Source organism: Ascidia mentula, chromosome 3 (assembly GCF_947561715.1).
Source record: "Ascidia mentula chromosome 3, kaAscMent1.1, whole genome shotgun sequence".
NCBI lineage: Eukaryota > Metazoa > Chordata > Ascidiacea > Phlebobranchia > Ascidiidae > Ascidia > Ascidia mentula.
In genome coordinates this window covers 21,189,331-21,205,317 of record NC_138568.1, presented here as the reverse complement: position 1 = coordinate 21,205,317, position 15,987 = coordinate 21,189,331, and the positions used below count along the sequence as shown (strand labels likewise).

At 36.8% G+C, this 15,987-nt stretch overlaps 1 protein-coding gene across 2 annotated transcripts; it reads right to left on the bottom strand.

Moving 5' to 3' along the window:
- Nucleotides 1-1,397: 1,397 nt before the first annotated feature.
- LOC145894177 (uncharacterized) lies at nt 1,398-8,765 on the bottom strand. Of its 2 annotated transcripts, XM_082982667.1 has the most exons (19): nt 8,667-8,765; nt 8,373-8,588; nt 8,188-8,319; nt 7,944-8,099; nt 7,202-7,285; nt 6,853-7,084; nt 6,578-6,762; nt 5,945-6,004; nt 5,691-5,885; nt 5,473-5,544; nt 5,224-5,418; nt 4,663-4,824; nt 4,315-4,428; nt 4,080-4,177; nt 3,840-4,022; nt 3,243-3,480; nt 3,106-3,169; nt 2,943-3,047; nt 1,398-2,271 (listed from the first exon to the last, which is right to left on the bottom strand). In XM_082982667.1, the coding sequence occupies exons 1-18, from the start codon at nt 8,691-8,693 to the stop codon at nt 2,968-2,970; spliced, it is 2,493 nt and encodes an 830-aa protein (XP_082838793.1). In that variant the 5' UTR covers nt 8,694-8,765; the 3' UTR covers nt 1,398-2,271; nt 2,943-2,967. The 2 variants fall into 2 exon arrangements, with proteins under 2 accessions (XP_082838793.1, XP_082838794.1); XM_082982668.1 differs by lacking the exons at nt 8,373-8,588; nt 8,667-8,765 and having other exon boundaries at nt 7,944-8,109; nt 8,188-8,300.
- Between the last annotated feature and the right edge of the window lie 7,222 nt (nt 8,766-15,987).

Here is a 15,987-nt window from a genome sequence, read left to right as displayed (position 1 = left end):
GTTCGATGGAATTTTTCGTTTAGTTAATTACACAACAAGATAAACACTGTTATTTCAGATTTAAACTTGCACAACACGCTTTCGCAACTTCTGAAGGTTCGGGGTCTAGCAAAAGACAGCTTCAACAGAGGAAACAAAATAGAAACGGAAAAATACACCTCTTACATGGCGAGAGAAATATGTAAGTCCAAAGAAGAACAGGACAAGTACAAAAAACCGAAGGAGGAGTTTCAGGTGACAGAACAAACCTGTCAGCATTTGTTGGAGTTTTCAATGCAGGAACGAGCAAACGAAAAATATGCAGATGCGGCCATTTTTTGTATCGTGACACTTCAAAGTTTTGAGAAGTTAGATGATCGAAAGAATGCTGTAGGCGGGATTCAGGGGTGTTTAAATGAGTTGGTAGTGTTGGTAGAGCTGTTGACCAAAAACCAGACCACGAAGGACATGGCCAGAACCATAATCCTTCCATTTATGATAAGATCCACCAGTAAATTGCGTACGATCGGTTCATTGAACGAAGATGTTAAAGCACTTGTTGAAACCGAGTGTTTATATTGTGTTGGCCGCGTTGAGTTTATGTTGGGTGACCTCATCAAAGCAGTTGCGACGCTGGCGACAATTGCGACCAACGCCACACGCAGGGTTGAAGATCTTTCCATACTTGCTCGGAGTCATGAATTACAAGGAGATGTTTACACTAAAATGATCCAAACTTCAGTAAGATCAGGTAGGCATAAAGTCAAAGATCGGAAACTCGGAGAACCTGATTACAATTGTTATGATTTCTATGAGAAAGCTGAGCAAAGTTTGAACAGAGCAATAGAATTGTATGAAAGATGCGTCGATCGATCATCAATCGAAAAATTTCAATTGGAGAAAGCTTGCAAAGATAAACTAAGGGAGTTAAGTGAACAACGCTCACAGATGGACTACAACCTCTACGTTGAGATTGATCAGTTTCAATGTGTTTGCTAACAATCCTTGAACAATCCCGTTTGTACAAAACAAACACAGGAGCAGCTTTGTCTTGCAGAACGTACAAAACTGTACAGAGTATTACATGAGATAAAACTGTAATGTTTATGATTTTCCTTGTTGCATTTTATATGAATATCGTCATTTCACGTGTATAATAGCGACTTGCCACTGCTCACCAAACGAATACTTCTTATCATTGTACGATTTCGTTAATCACCTGGTGATGTAGGCTTTGTATGTTTCGTATGAGCTGTGTATTTTTACTTCGTTTCCAGTTAATTTGTATTGCCCAATGCACGTCTTTTTGGTCAAGATGACCTTATGGCAGGGGTACTTTTTACCAAAGAAAATCAATAGACTTGTTGCGTTTTAATGCGTGTTCTTCTGTAAACTCCGTAATCCGACATCAATCAGGTAAACAATCTTGTATTAAGATGGCTGAAACGTACGGCAGCAGTCCAAATGAAACCACAAGTAGAAAATGGAATGGAATAATCATGCAAGCCAATGTGGCACATAAAGCATGAACCCAAGTCACAAGTGCATGCCCGCTAGGCATGTCAGGACGGACCAACAGGTTACGGCACTTTATAGTCCTTTATTGTTTTAGAGCCAGGGCGGTCGTGGTTTGTAATTATTATTGTACGTGGGAAACCGGTCACGAATATAAACAGTTCCAATATTACAATTTTCATATTAATATACACTGTGTTCGCTACAGACTACGATGCACAAATAGGCCCTACAGTAGACTGAGGTTAGAAAAATTGATTAACTGTGTCAATAAGTAAACAATCTGGATAAAACTGATGATGCCGTTTTAGGCGAAATATATTTTTCTCTAAATAAATCGATCTGAGCTGTTTGAAGATCGCTGTGTTTGGATTTTAATACATTACAATCTGGATAATAAACAGACAACTTTTGTATACATTGTACAGTTAAACTGCTAAGCTGCAATTTTAAGGCAGCCAAGTTCCAAGGTTGCATAAAACTACATAAAATGAAATATCAAGTAAATATATAAAAAAGTGCAAATATAAGCAAAATATAAAAAATCTGACAGATTTCAACCTGAAAAAAAAACGCTTCCATTCTTGTGATATAAAAAGTGTAAGAGGTGGAAAACGCCACAGTGATTGCAATAGAATGGGGAATGATGTCCAAAATCGTTTAACAATGCATTTTAAATGTATTTTTCTGTTACTGAGGGTTCACTTTGGGCAGAAAGACGTTATGGTTAAAATCAACTTCTTTAGCCATTGCCCTCAATTGACACCTACTTTTGTTCTGTAAAACAATAAAGTACGTTGTAAAAAAATCTGTATGTGTCGGTACTTATATTACACATTTAACTGGGGTAATCATTCAGTACTTTTTAGGAACATGCCTATTATTGACTTGTGCACTTAGTTTTTTCTTTAAACATGCCTTTTTCATCAAATATGGATTATAGGCATATATAAGAGATAAGCTGGGCTAAAAAAACAAGTTCATAGAAATTATGAAACCACACAATGTCCTCCAAAATCTAACAAAGTTTTGGCATTAAATGCAGAGTACTTATTTATTGGTAGTAACAAATAGGCAAGTACCAACATATACAGTAGCACTTGTTGGTTACAAACCATTCAGCATGGCAATGATTAGCTGGTGACTGGCGCATAATGCCAATTTTATTCATGTTTTGGGTGCCTAAAAATGCCTATAAAAATGTTTTATCGATTCCCAAAACATGTTTATTTTGCATGTTTATTGTTAATTTTTTTGTGGTCTACAACAAAATGTAATTGTTTTTGTAAAACTATGTTCTCTACACGTAACCAGTTAAAAAAACTTTCAGCCTTAGAGACAAGTTCATAAAAACCTGCTCTGAAGAAGCTCAGACCGTCCCACACTATTCTAAAACTGCCACTAAATACTTTATAAAGATCATATTGTTTAGCGTGCAGCAAACCAACCTGTTGATGAAGTGGACGTCAGTTGTTAATTGTTTGTTTTGTTAGTTGAGCCTCCTGCTATATAGATTTGGGGGTTGACAAGTATGCTGTCAGAGAACGTCGTAGCTGTGAATTACATTTGATTAAAGGAAATGCACCCATAAACCTATATGCTTTATCATACTTGCTTGATATGTAGGTGGTTGTGACTTAACATTTTTTGAATCCGATAGCTGTTTTTTCTCTTCCTGGATACAAATGTACACATATATATAAAAACATATTTCTATGGAGTGCTACAGAGATTATTTTCCCACTTACTTCTTGTTGTTTGTCTGTTATTTCAACTTTTACTTTAAAGTTTGTTTTGAGAAACTTTCCATTCAAATCCAGTTTAAGGTCAACTATTTCATCACCATTATGTGGAGCAAAATTGAACACAACATTGAGTTTTTCCAAATTGTTTAGGAAAATTTTCTTCAACTTGATGTCATTCTGATCAAAGGTAACTCGACCACTTCCACTTTCAAGTGTCAGCGTTGCTTCATTTTGATTCGATCTAGTGATCAAATTAACACAAGCATGTACAGGAATTTAATGAAATTTTACAATAGCTATGTCAAACTTAGACTATTTACTGAAAAGGGTAATGTTTTAAAAATATTGCTTAAAATTGTATTAGATTAAGTTGCTGTGAATATTGTATCAGATTTGGGATATTTAATCTTTTAGTAAATAAGGTGACTTTTAATTAAATGTTTCAAATAATTACAGTAGATTTGTTAACTTTGTTGACACTACTTTAAAGCTTCAAATATAAAATGCCTTTTTTTAAAGAATACCGGACATGCAAGAGGAGATCAAGACCTTAAAGCTTTGCAAAACGATAAAATTAAAAACCATGATGTGATTTATTACCTCAATGGAAAACCAAACAAAAATTTCAAAGTGGGATTTGAAATGAGGTTAAATTTCAGTCTGTCACAAATGAGAAATTCCCATGATCTTTTCACCAAGTCACAATTTTCCTTTTCTGAAAATCCAACCAATACCATTTTCTCCTTTGACAAATTTGATAGTTTCTTGCTGACTACACGAAACCTAAAGTACGACACAAATTAAAAAAATGTCTTTAACTTTATCTAGCATTACACTCACCAAGTGAAATGAGAAACTTCAAATTTAAACTCTGCCTCATCACTATAGGAAGAACTTTTGTAATCTTTCCATGTTTTTCCATCATGGCTTGTTTCAACCTAAACATTATTTTTGGCAAAATTATTTACAGCATGTGTCATGCAAAAACAGTTTAAAATTTACTAGGTTAGTAACTATTTAAATCTGAATCTACACACTGGTTTTTGCCATACAAAGTAAAAGCAATTGCTCTTACCTCAACTGGTTGGGGAGGATCTTCACACAAAAAGCATGTTGGTAAAGTGATGGTGACATCTTTGGTGAACTTTAACCCACTTGGTCCACAATAAAGCACTGGAGTTATTTCTTTCTGTGAAATGAAGCAAATGATTATCATTCATATCTACTTGTCAATTATAGTCAACTATTTATATTGTTCAATTGATTTAATGAATTTTTGAAAAAAACAAGTATTGATTGTTTATAAAAGAGAAAAAAACTGATAGGAGCTTGTTAAATACAATAATATCCAATGAAAACAAATAAGACATTGACAAGAGCGTTCTTCAATGTTTGTTTTTAATGAAAATATGCAACCACATACACTGTGCTTCGTATTTCCATAGTAGCAACGTAGACAAATTTTAGCATCTGTATCAAGTGCTTTAGGAGGAATATCAACAACGCAACCCATCACTTCAAGTTTACCACCTTCCTCACCAACAACTGATGACATTGTCCTCATTACTTTATATTCTCTTTGTTTCTGTGAAATTAACTGTTTTGTGAATTTTCTAACTTTCAAATGTCATTTTCTGAAAAGCCAGTCATTTAATTTTTTTTCCTAAATTCAAGATTTAACATTTAGGTTTAACACATAACATATAAATTTATAAAACGCTATGCAGTTAACAATAAGCCAGGCCACAACACAGACCAACGCTCTTGTACCACAAAATGTAACTAGGACTTTATTTAGTGATGGAAATTTCACACTTTCTTGGTTTGGGTTGAGTTTTGACTAGGTTCCCGAACATACAGAAATCTATACTGTGCTTTCATAATGTTGTCAGAATACCAACATTCATGACTACCTGCTAGCGTTTTGACAACTTTTCACTGTTAATTAACAACTTTAACAAATGTCAAGTGGGCAATTACTTACAAGACTTCCTGTGTTTTGTTTTAAAAACTGAAGACCAAGCTCAGTCAACCAATCCCTAATTTTACTGTCAGGTTTAAGATCGAATCCAGTCGGGAATTTTTTTGTCATTTCATCGTAAAATTGAAAGGCCCTTTCTTGGCACTGCCTTTCAACCAATTCAAACTGAGTTTCATCCAAATATTGTTCATTGAGTGCCTGAAAAAAATCATTCATGACAATAAACAGTTTCTGATGGGAAAAAAACCTTACTTTTTGCATTTCCTGGTTGTAGTGTTTTTTGGTATCTCCTTCAGCTTCACACAAAATGTTTCTCCAATGTTGCTTAAAATAAGTTTCACTTTTAAATTCTTGCAAAAAAATCTCAATTTTTGAAAGAATAAACTTAGACACATATTTTGCTAAATCGCACTACTTCATGTCCCAATTCCATTAGCAAATTATTTTAAATGAAACAAAGGTTTACTCACCAAATATTCTTCATTCTTCTGTTCATAAACAAGAAACTCCTTGTCCAGGTTTTCATTCAAGTGTTTCAAGTACTTTGCAACCAAGTCACTATTGCCAAAATTTAGTTTGCTTTTGAAGTTTCGCCGAGCTTCTGCCATCAAAGTGTAATGTTCCCCCTTAAAGGAGGGTTGGCTGTGGCATTGTTCCTTGCAAAACTGCATTAAGTTTGGTATCAGATGCTGCTCAATGATTGAAACAACTATTTATGACTTACCTCTTCCATACGTTTCTTGTAATTTTTTACACATTCTTCTGTGGCTTTTAAAGCTTGCATCTAGATTGGTAATTTTAGTCATTCAGGTTAGATGTGACCGGCTTTAGATTTTTTAAAGATTTACTAGGGACAATATTAATATAGGTGATTAATTTCTAAACTCGTGTTGGTACATTTCATGCCCTAAAATTTTCAGATTTAAATAGGACATTTCTGGTGCAATATACTGTAAGCAACATGTGTTTAACTGAAAGTTGGCAACCATTGTTACCAATGCTGCTTTACACTAAGTTTGTATGTTAAATTTTCAGCAGTGTATCTGATCTATCAAAAATACACAGAATTAAAGTAGCTTACTTACTGGATTACTATACGTAAGAACTTAAAATTAGTACATTATTGCCAATGTCACAACCAATGGTTACATAAGTTTCTCACACCAGTTTCGCTTCATTGATTTGTTTCAACAAGACAAACTCTAAGTCCATGTTTTCAAAATATCTAATTTGTCAAAAAAAAACAATTACTGAACAAACAACAAACATGGTTTATTTGTTAAGTATTAAACTTCAAATTACATTATTTGTTGTATATTTCAATTATTATGTTGGTTTGTGCAATCAAAGTCTTTACCTGAGCTATCGCTTTAACAACAGGCATTTTCCCGTTGTTCAGTGCTTTGAAGTAAGACAAACTTAAGTTGATGAAATCAGTTCCTGTAACTGCATTGCCGTTGACTTTTTTTATCACAACTTGTTTTCTTGAAAATAGCTTTTTCACAATTGAATTGATTGTTTCAAGAAAATCCTTGTCTACATCTGTGACAGATAGAGAAAACAATGGTTGCATAAGTAATAACATCAGTAAATTGTATTTTATTTCGCGTGACAAGTTATTTTACAATTAACCTTTCATTTGAAGTTCATCTGAGTTTCTTTTTCCCCGAGCCACACGATTTCCTGGATATGACATCAAACAACAAGAGATGTTTTCAAAATTACCACGCAACACCTTCCAAACCGAATCAGCTTCTGATTTTTTTTCAATGTGGTGCAAGATTTCCTGAAGATGTTTCTCACCACCATCGAAATCAAATTCGTAATCTAAGTCTTGCCGATCACGAATAAGAAACATCAAGTGCTTGAAATATAATTAAACTTAGGTTTACTCTAGAAAAAAGGGTGACATAAAGAGAGAATTTCGTTAAAGAGAGACAGATTTGCACAGTTTCATGTGGCATAAAATAAAATCCCAAACCTGAAATATGGGTCTGTCAGTGTTGTATCCTTGTAAGATCTTATGTGAAGATAGGGCACAGTCATTGTCCACTTTTAGAATATCCTGTAAATTACCATTTTTAGAATATTCTGTAAAAAGCTGTCATATGTGATTTAATTTTTACATAATATTATCAGTGAATTTGATCAATCATGCTATTACAGTGTATGTGGCATTAGGTACCGCTTACTGTTTAGGATAGGAATGGAGTTCCTAGGTGAATTTCACTTTAGTTTATTGTTAGTTTTAAGGCAAATATGCCTCAGGTCAACCTGGATTCCTTGTACTTTCTTCAGTAGTATATATTATTTTCAGTCAACCCTTCTGAATTTACCAAAGAACAAAACAAAATTTATTTAAAAAAACAACATTTTTATGATGAAATCGTGGTTTGTACAATGCAATGTTTTCTGATTAAATTATCCAAAGGCATGTAATGAATCTTAAATAGAAACAAATGCAAATGCAAAAATTCCAACTATATATAGTTGTCCAAACAATTTGAAACTAGTTTTATTGACAATTGTGCACTTAAAGTTATTCACATATGGAAGATAAACTGGTATAAAGTGGCTATTGGAAGCAGTAAGTCGATACCTAACTAAACATGTGTTACCTATAATTCAAAGTGGAGGCTCCAGTTTAAAAGAGTATAAACTTGACATATTAGGTAACAACTGAAGCTTTGCGACTAACAGAGGTAAATCTCATACACACTTACCTGAAGAAATTGTAAACTGCTATCGTTTATAAACCCCGACAGATTGTATATTTGAATCGAGCTCATCAGAGTGCTTAGAGCAAATATAAAGGAACAGTTTTGTACTGTGCCCTTCAAGCCAAACAACCCTTGGGTGTCCATAAGAAACAAAGCCACCTAAAAAACACTGCATGTTTTTGGGCTGCAAAAGATCATGTAGATACACTGCAAACACATATTTAAACATTCACTTTGTATATATTACTTTTGTCTTTGGTGTATCAATAAAAAAAGGTTCATCCCAAATCCATATTCCTTGTGTGTGGGCCTCGGAGCCACCTCGACATGGAAATCCTTTAACAAGTTTATCTTCTTTACAATCAAGCCACGAATCTGACTGTTGGAAACAACATTAAAAAAAAGATAAAATTAAATTTTAGACTGACTTACTTTGTTATTATTCTTGGCCCAAAGGTATCGCAGGAAAAAATTCAACATGAAGGATTTTCCTGTTCTTAAAGCACCAGCAATTGAATAGATTGCAACCGGTGTGTTGGCCACGTCTGGTTGTCCAAATATTCGTCCAAGTTCACATTCATCGATTTCATAAATGTTGTCTTGTTGAGGAACTGGTCGTAATATTTGTACAGCTCCATGGGAACGGCTCTGAAAAAAAAACAATTGTTCAACTACTACAACTTTCACACACAGAATAGTTCAATCAATAATCATAAATTACCCTACCGCAACCACAGAATGCATTTCGATCATCAGATGAACAATCACATAGTTACCATTATATAATATACAAAACTGCAACTACATCCATATACAAATGGACCTGCAGAAATAATTCGCGTTCAGTGAGTGACATGCGAAGTACAAGCACTTAATTGTTTAATAATCAAATGGAATTTAGCCACAAGTGCGAATCGGATTGGTTAATAACCCGCATATAGCTGGCCAATGTGTTAGGTCTTCAAGATTTCATAAAACTAAATAGCGCTTTGTCAGACTTCTATAAATTTTCTACTGAAAACCAATCTTTTTTATCAAATCCAGAAAGGTTTGGTTTTGTGCACCATTCCATCACCAGAGGGATGTTAGTTGACAAAAAAAAATCGCCAGTTAACAAAAGTTTGAACGCGCGTGACTCGGCCGCCTTACGAGGTAGCGACTTACTTTTTTCACACAAAGATAGATCACAGGCTGAACTTTCCAACGAAAGAAAAATCAAAAAAAAATTAATATTCGAATATGAATATGATATGTTTGCTATGCCATAACTATAAGTAAACATCGATTTCCGTTGAAATCCTTGAGGGTAGATATTCTTTGGCGTCCATACTATCTAAAAATATCAAACTTTTTTGCGAGAAAAAACGGAAAGCTTCTCAAACTTGACAAATATTAACCATAACCCCCTATACTTTTCCACGTTTTGCGCCCGCCGCGAAAGGTAACAAAAAAATTCCCAGTTAACAAAACTTTGGCCGCGTGTAACTGTGCCATCTTATAAGCCAGCGACTTACTTTTTTCACACAAAGATAGATCACAGGCTGAACTTTCCAGCAATAGAAAAATTGAAAAAAAATTTACATTAATATTCGAATATGAATATGATATGTTTGCTATGCCATAACTATAAGTAAACATCGATTTCCGTTGAAAACCTTGAGGGTACCGTATTTTACGGACCATAAAGCGCACCCGATTATAAGGCGCACTGTCAATAAATTGCTTTGATTAGTTTTTTGTTAATACATAAGGCGCACCGGGCTATAGAACGCAACGTATTTTAAGGAGTATGGGTTACCGTATAAAGCTCATTAAACAAAAACTTGTTAGGTAATAAATGTAAGCAAGTCACAATAGTATGAATATCACAGTTGCTAGTTGCTTTTACCGTAGTTTATTGTGTAAGACGGTGGTTTATTTATAATAGTATGGGTACTGGTTTTGAGTGTAGGCAATAAAGCACTACTTGATCCATACATTAGGCGCACCGGCTTATAAGGCGCACGATCAATTTATGAGGAAAAAAAAGGATTTAAGTTGCGCCTTATGGTCCGTAAAATACGGTAGATATTCTTTGGCGTCCATACTATCTAAAAATATCAAACTTTTTTGCGAGAAAAAACGGAAAGCTTCTCAAATTTGACGAATATTAACCATAACCCCCTTGTGCCCTTGAACGCTATAGACATTATTCATACAACTAATTCATTATATTTATTACAGAAAATATTATTATTTTGATGAGATTTTACGTTTTAGAGTTGTTTGCCACAAAGGAATGTTACTTATCAGTTGTTTTCACAACATTATTTTTACGCTGGACCCTATTAGGCGGGGGGTATCTGATAAGTCAGCGAGCCGAGTGATCGGAATCAGCCAGGCTCAAGGCCGCGCGGCGGGCAGAGAGATCGGGGGCTACGAGGCTCAAGATCGGGCGGCGTGTTTTCTGGTATGCCTGTAATGAAGTTCACACGGAAGGAAATTCCCGATGCCAAGAACACCAACTCCCCTTCCAAGTCGAGGAAGTGCGAGGGTTCGAGGAGGGAAAGCCTCGATGATGAAAAGGTCGTGTCGCCGTCGAGAGAGTACGAGAGTTCGAGAAGATACCCCGCTCCACTTTCGAAGTGCGCAAAAGGACAAGCTCGAGGTAACCTAACAGTAGACATGTTTGTGTCAGCATTATCCACGTACACTTCATTTGACCCTCACACCCCCTCGTCATGGCATGCATTGATAAAGCATTTTTTTCCGAAGCCATGTCTACAAAAAAACGCGATAACACGATTCGAAAACTAAAATACTTCTGGGCAAAACATAAAGAACAAATAAAATGGGTGAAAAGAGGTGAAGATAACGTGGATAATGCTGATGTTTGTGTTGCGAATCGCGAATGTTCGGAACCGGTGGAATCTGAGGGGGAACAGGTAACAGGTTTGACTGATGTGCGCGATGATAGCGGCGGATGTGATGTTGATGAGTTTTCTAGTTTAAAACGCGAAGCGCATTGGTCTCCAAGCACTTTCGCACAAAGTGCAAGTTTTACTTTAACTACAGACGAGTTCGATCATATTAGTAAAGGTATTAAAGGTAGATATTGTACAGGAAAGGAATGGCCAGAAATCATTCGACGCGCATTGAAGGACAGTAATCCGTACTGTTCTTTCGCGGCTAAGGAGCAAAGATGGTATGTCAAGCAAAACACGGGCCGCTTTTTTCATAGCAAATTTCGGTGCACATTTGGGACTTGTCACTGTGTGGCATCTATCGACTTGGTTTGTTTGGATAAAAAAAAAATTTGCAGTAAACTATTCATCAATTCCTGTTCATCCAACAGGAACAACAAAATCCACCCATTTAAAAGGTTTAAGATTGGAAAAAGTTAAACAAATGCCCCCGCTTAATGTACCTTGATATGCTCGAAAAAATTGAACCTGGCGTCTTAGAATCAGGAAATAGGGATGACGCGCCATCCAAGGAGGTGTTAAAAAAGGCTCGAAACGCTGCGATCAGGATAGGCGTCCCGTCCAAACAGGAATTAGAAGCGCTTGCGATTATGCAGAATGAACAAAAGGTCGACGGCGTTGCGGTGAAAGGAAAGTTGGGCGGAACGTTGCAGCATGTCACTTCGACTCCCAGTATCATGCTGTGGTCGCAAGAGACGTTAGAAATCTTCCACGAACGCACTAAATGTGATATAATGTACATAGACGCAACCGGCAGCGTGATTAAAAACCGAGGTAACGATGCGCATTTCTACGTTTACGAAATAGTTGTGAGAAACCCCAACAAAGGAGAAGCGCCGTTAGCTGTCGCAACGTATGTGACAAACCGCCATAATATCGCATCTATTTCACAATTTTTGAAACTCTATGAAAGCGACGAAAATAAATACATCGGTAAAACGAACGTAAAACTTATAATGTGCGATAGTTCAATGGCGCTTATTCGTTCAATTTTGGTCATGGTCGAGGACTTCCACGCTTATATAGAACGGTGTTACGCGGTTGTATCGGGAGAAGCAAGTGACAGGCAGTTAAATCAGAAGCCGTTCCTACATTTATGTAACAGTCATATAATGAAAAATTTAAAGCAATTATGCGGATTAGTAAAAAAACGTCGCGCCGAATCGATGTTTATCGTTGGTTTGTTAGTAGCCGCAGAGGGTATGAAGGAAATTGAAGAAATTTTGTGCCACATGACTTTGCTTTATAATTCAAAAGACGCAAATCAAGCTAAAACCAATTGGGATCTGTTAAATGATAAAATAAAGCCCAAAAATGTTGACCCAACAATTAATTTAACTGGAACTGTAGAAGACATTGACGATACCTTTTCCACAACCACCACCGATAATCTTTTTAAAGACCATTTTGGACAAGTGATTAACCGGGCTAATTTAAATGTCACCCATTCCTTTTCAATTAAAAATGATTTTTATTGTCCCGAATTTATGACCAAATTTTCCGAAAATTTCCTTCCGAAAATACCTCTGTGGAGCGCTTTACTGTTGGGGGATCTAGGTCGTCACGGAAGTAGTGAACCGTACCGCTCTATTCTAAATACGTTCTGAAAGTCCAACAACGCGGAGTTGGACAAACGTTGCTAGCCGATAATCGCACGCAGGGAATCATGGAAAAGAGTCAACAGGAATTAAAGCGGACACGGATCAAAGGCAGAAAGCTTAACGGACTGCACGAGTTTGCGAAAATGTACGACGATAAACATAAAGCGCTTATAGTTGAGTTTATGTACAGTGGGTACCGCCGAAAACCCAAGCGCAAACGCGTTAGACAGGAAGCGGAGGTCGAGGAGAAATGGGGGAAGAAGGCAAAGGTTGTTGGGACGGACCAAAGTATAGGAAAATACTTTCAAACTCCCAACAAAACTTTGCGTGCTCTCAGCAAATCATCAGCAAAAACAGGAAGTCACGCGTGTAGAAGTGAGCTCGATCCAGATAGTTTGGCACGGCGGTGCTGCGCGCGCAAAATAGAAGCGGCGAATTATATGAATACTTCAGATTACGCGGAGCTTTCGACAGAAAATGTTTGGCTTAGTGACAAACATATAGATGCGGCGCAGTGCATATTACTTAACCAGTTCCCAGGGATCGACGGTTTGCAGAGCACGTTGGCGTACTCACGTGCAATGGATAGGGTACCGACGTACACCCCACAAAAGAAGTTTATCCAAATAATTAATGTTCGTAGTACCCATTGGATAACAGTTTCAAATATTTTCTCTTTAAATAACCATACAGTTCAAGTATATGACAGTCAGCTGAAGTATAAATCGGATGAAAAATTCTCCATTTCTAAGTTGCTAAATTCATCTAATGCCAAATACATAAGTCTGGAATTCCCAAATGTGCAAAAGCAATTTGGTTCAGGTAACTGTGGGGTGTACGCCATTGCGTTTGCGGTCGCTTTATGTTTTAATCACCATCCAGAACATCTAAATTTTAACGAACCATCGCTGCGAACTGACATAGAAAAAATGTTGCGCAATAAAGAATTTGAGCCTCTTTTTAAGATGAAGAAGCTTATCGTAAACAGAAGAAAGAACAGCGAGACGGTTGCGATTCATTGTAATTGTAGACTTGCAGAAAATATGCAACAATATTTTATTGAGTGTAGTAAGTGTAAAGAATGGTTTCATCCGGAATGTTTAGAGCGCCCCATACCGGATGAAGCTAAAATCGAGGGCGTGCCTTGGTTTGGCGGAAAATGTTAACGTATCCAGCGGGATATTGTAGTATATGCTAAGTATAGGCTTGTCAATGTAACAAATGTGTAACATTTTTTTAAAGTATTTTTCAGGTTGGTCGCTGGGTTGTTTGTGGCCTATTTGGCTCAAACACCAAGTCATCTGTGTACCTCCTCGTGGTGCGACTGGAAGCAGCTTCGGCTGACCAAACACAGAGGCGAATTTGACAAAGAGTGTGTATCAGGTTGTTTGATTGACGGGATTTCAGCGGTTATTGTTTGTGCAACGTTGCATGGCCGAAACCTGTTCGCGGCGGGCGCAAAACGTGGAAATGTATAGGGGGTTATGGTTAATATTCGTCAAATTTGAGAAGCTTTCCGTTTTTTCTCGCAAAAAAGTTTGATATTTTTAGATAGTATGGACGCCAAAGAATATCTACCCTCAAGGATTTCAACGGAAATCGATGTTTACTTATAGTTATGGCATAGCAAACATATCATATTTATATTCGAATATTAATGTTAATTTTTTTTAAAATTTTTTCTATTGCTGGAAAGTTCAGCCTGTGATCTATCTTTGTGTGAAAAAAGTAAGTCGCTGGCTTATAAGATGGCAGAGTTACACGCGGCCAAAGTTTTGTTAACTGGAAATTTTTTGTCACCTTTCGCGGCGGGCGCAAAACGTGGAAAAGCATAGGGGGTTATGGTTAATATTCGTCAAATTTGAGAAGCTTTCCGTTTTTTCTCGCAAAAAAGTTTGATATTTTTAGATAGTATGGACGCTAAAGAATATCTACCCTCAAGGATTTCAACGGAAATCGATGTTTACTTATAGTTATGGCATAGCAAACATATCATATTCATATTCGAATATTAATGTAAATTTTTTTTTGATTTTTCTTTTGTTCAGCCTGTGATCTATCTTTGTGTGAAAAAAGTAAGTCGCTACCTCGTAAGGTGGCCGAGTCACGCGCGTTCAAAGTTTTGTTAACTGGCGATTTTTTTTGTCAACTAACATCCCTCTGGTCTTCCTTTCCATTGTTCGGTTTGGTTTGTTCTGAAAAAATGGGGAAGCCCCAAATTACGCCACAATCAGAGCCCTCGCTACAGAGGACGCTATGACCAGTGATGCACCGAAACAGCTATTTTTGTATTCGGCCGAAACCGAAAGTTGCCGAATTAATTCGGCCGAATAAACCGAAACTAATTTTGGTATCAATCTCTTTAAACGCAATAAATTTAAAAAAAAAACATATTTGGATTAGATCTGATCCTATCATACAGCCTTTTATTGGCACTGAAAGAATAACCTCGTCTTCTGTGCCAACTGCTTAAAGTTGACTTTCTGCGAAAGTCAACAAATGAAACGAACATATTCGTACAGTTTAAACCAGTGTTTCTCAAATTTTTTTTCTGCACCGCCCCCCAAAACACCTTAGACATTTACCAACGCCCAACTGAACAGACAAAAAACATAACGAATTTATTTGTTGCTTGTCAATTAATGCGATGGGTGAGGTTGGTGGAATGACACCAATTTCGTCTGATTTCCAATATTTGAATACCAAACTCTAGTTAACAACAAGTAAACCATATCACCGAAAATCCTCATTTTGACTTCTAGTTCATACAAAGATTGGACTGAATCGTTTGGGCCACTGATTCCCAACCTTTTTGTGGTTGCGTACCACTTGGAGGTAAAACAATTTCGTCGTGTACCACCTAATTGAGTGTTACAAAGTAACCTAGGGGATGAACTATCGAAAATTTTGAAATCAGTTACGATATTTTATATTCGAACTATACCCGCAAAATACCGAAAGGTGCTCACGTACCACCTGGAATGCGGTCGCGTACTACTAGTTGTACACGTACCACCGGTTGGGAAACACTGACTTACGCTATAAGAGAAAATTTGCCCTGTCACAAAGCGCTCATTTATTTCCTAGCGCCCCCCAATCGCCCATTTGGTCTCCAGCGCCCCCCCCCGTACGAATGCAAACGCCCCCAGGAGGGCGCTGGCGCCCACTTTGGGAACCACTGGTTTAAACAATGATTTTAACCTTTTCTAAACTTTGCGTATCAGCGTTATATGCAGTAAAAAAGTTTCGGTTTCGGCCGAATTTTGCAGAAATATTCGGCCGAATAAATTCGGCAAACCGAACTTTCGGTGCATCCCTAGCTATGACCACAGCATAACTGTTTTTACGACAGGAAAAAGAAAACACATATGATGAATGCAGTTTACCAATGAAATGTATGTCTTGCTTTGACAAATTTTACACGAAATACAAACTTGCGAACGACAATTCTCGAAAGCCACCGATGTGGATGTACACGAAGAG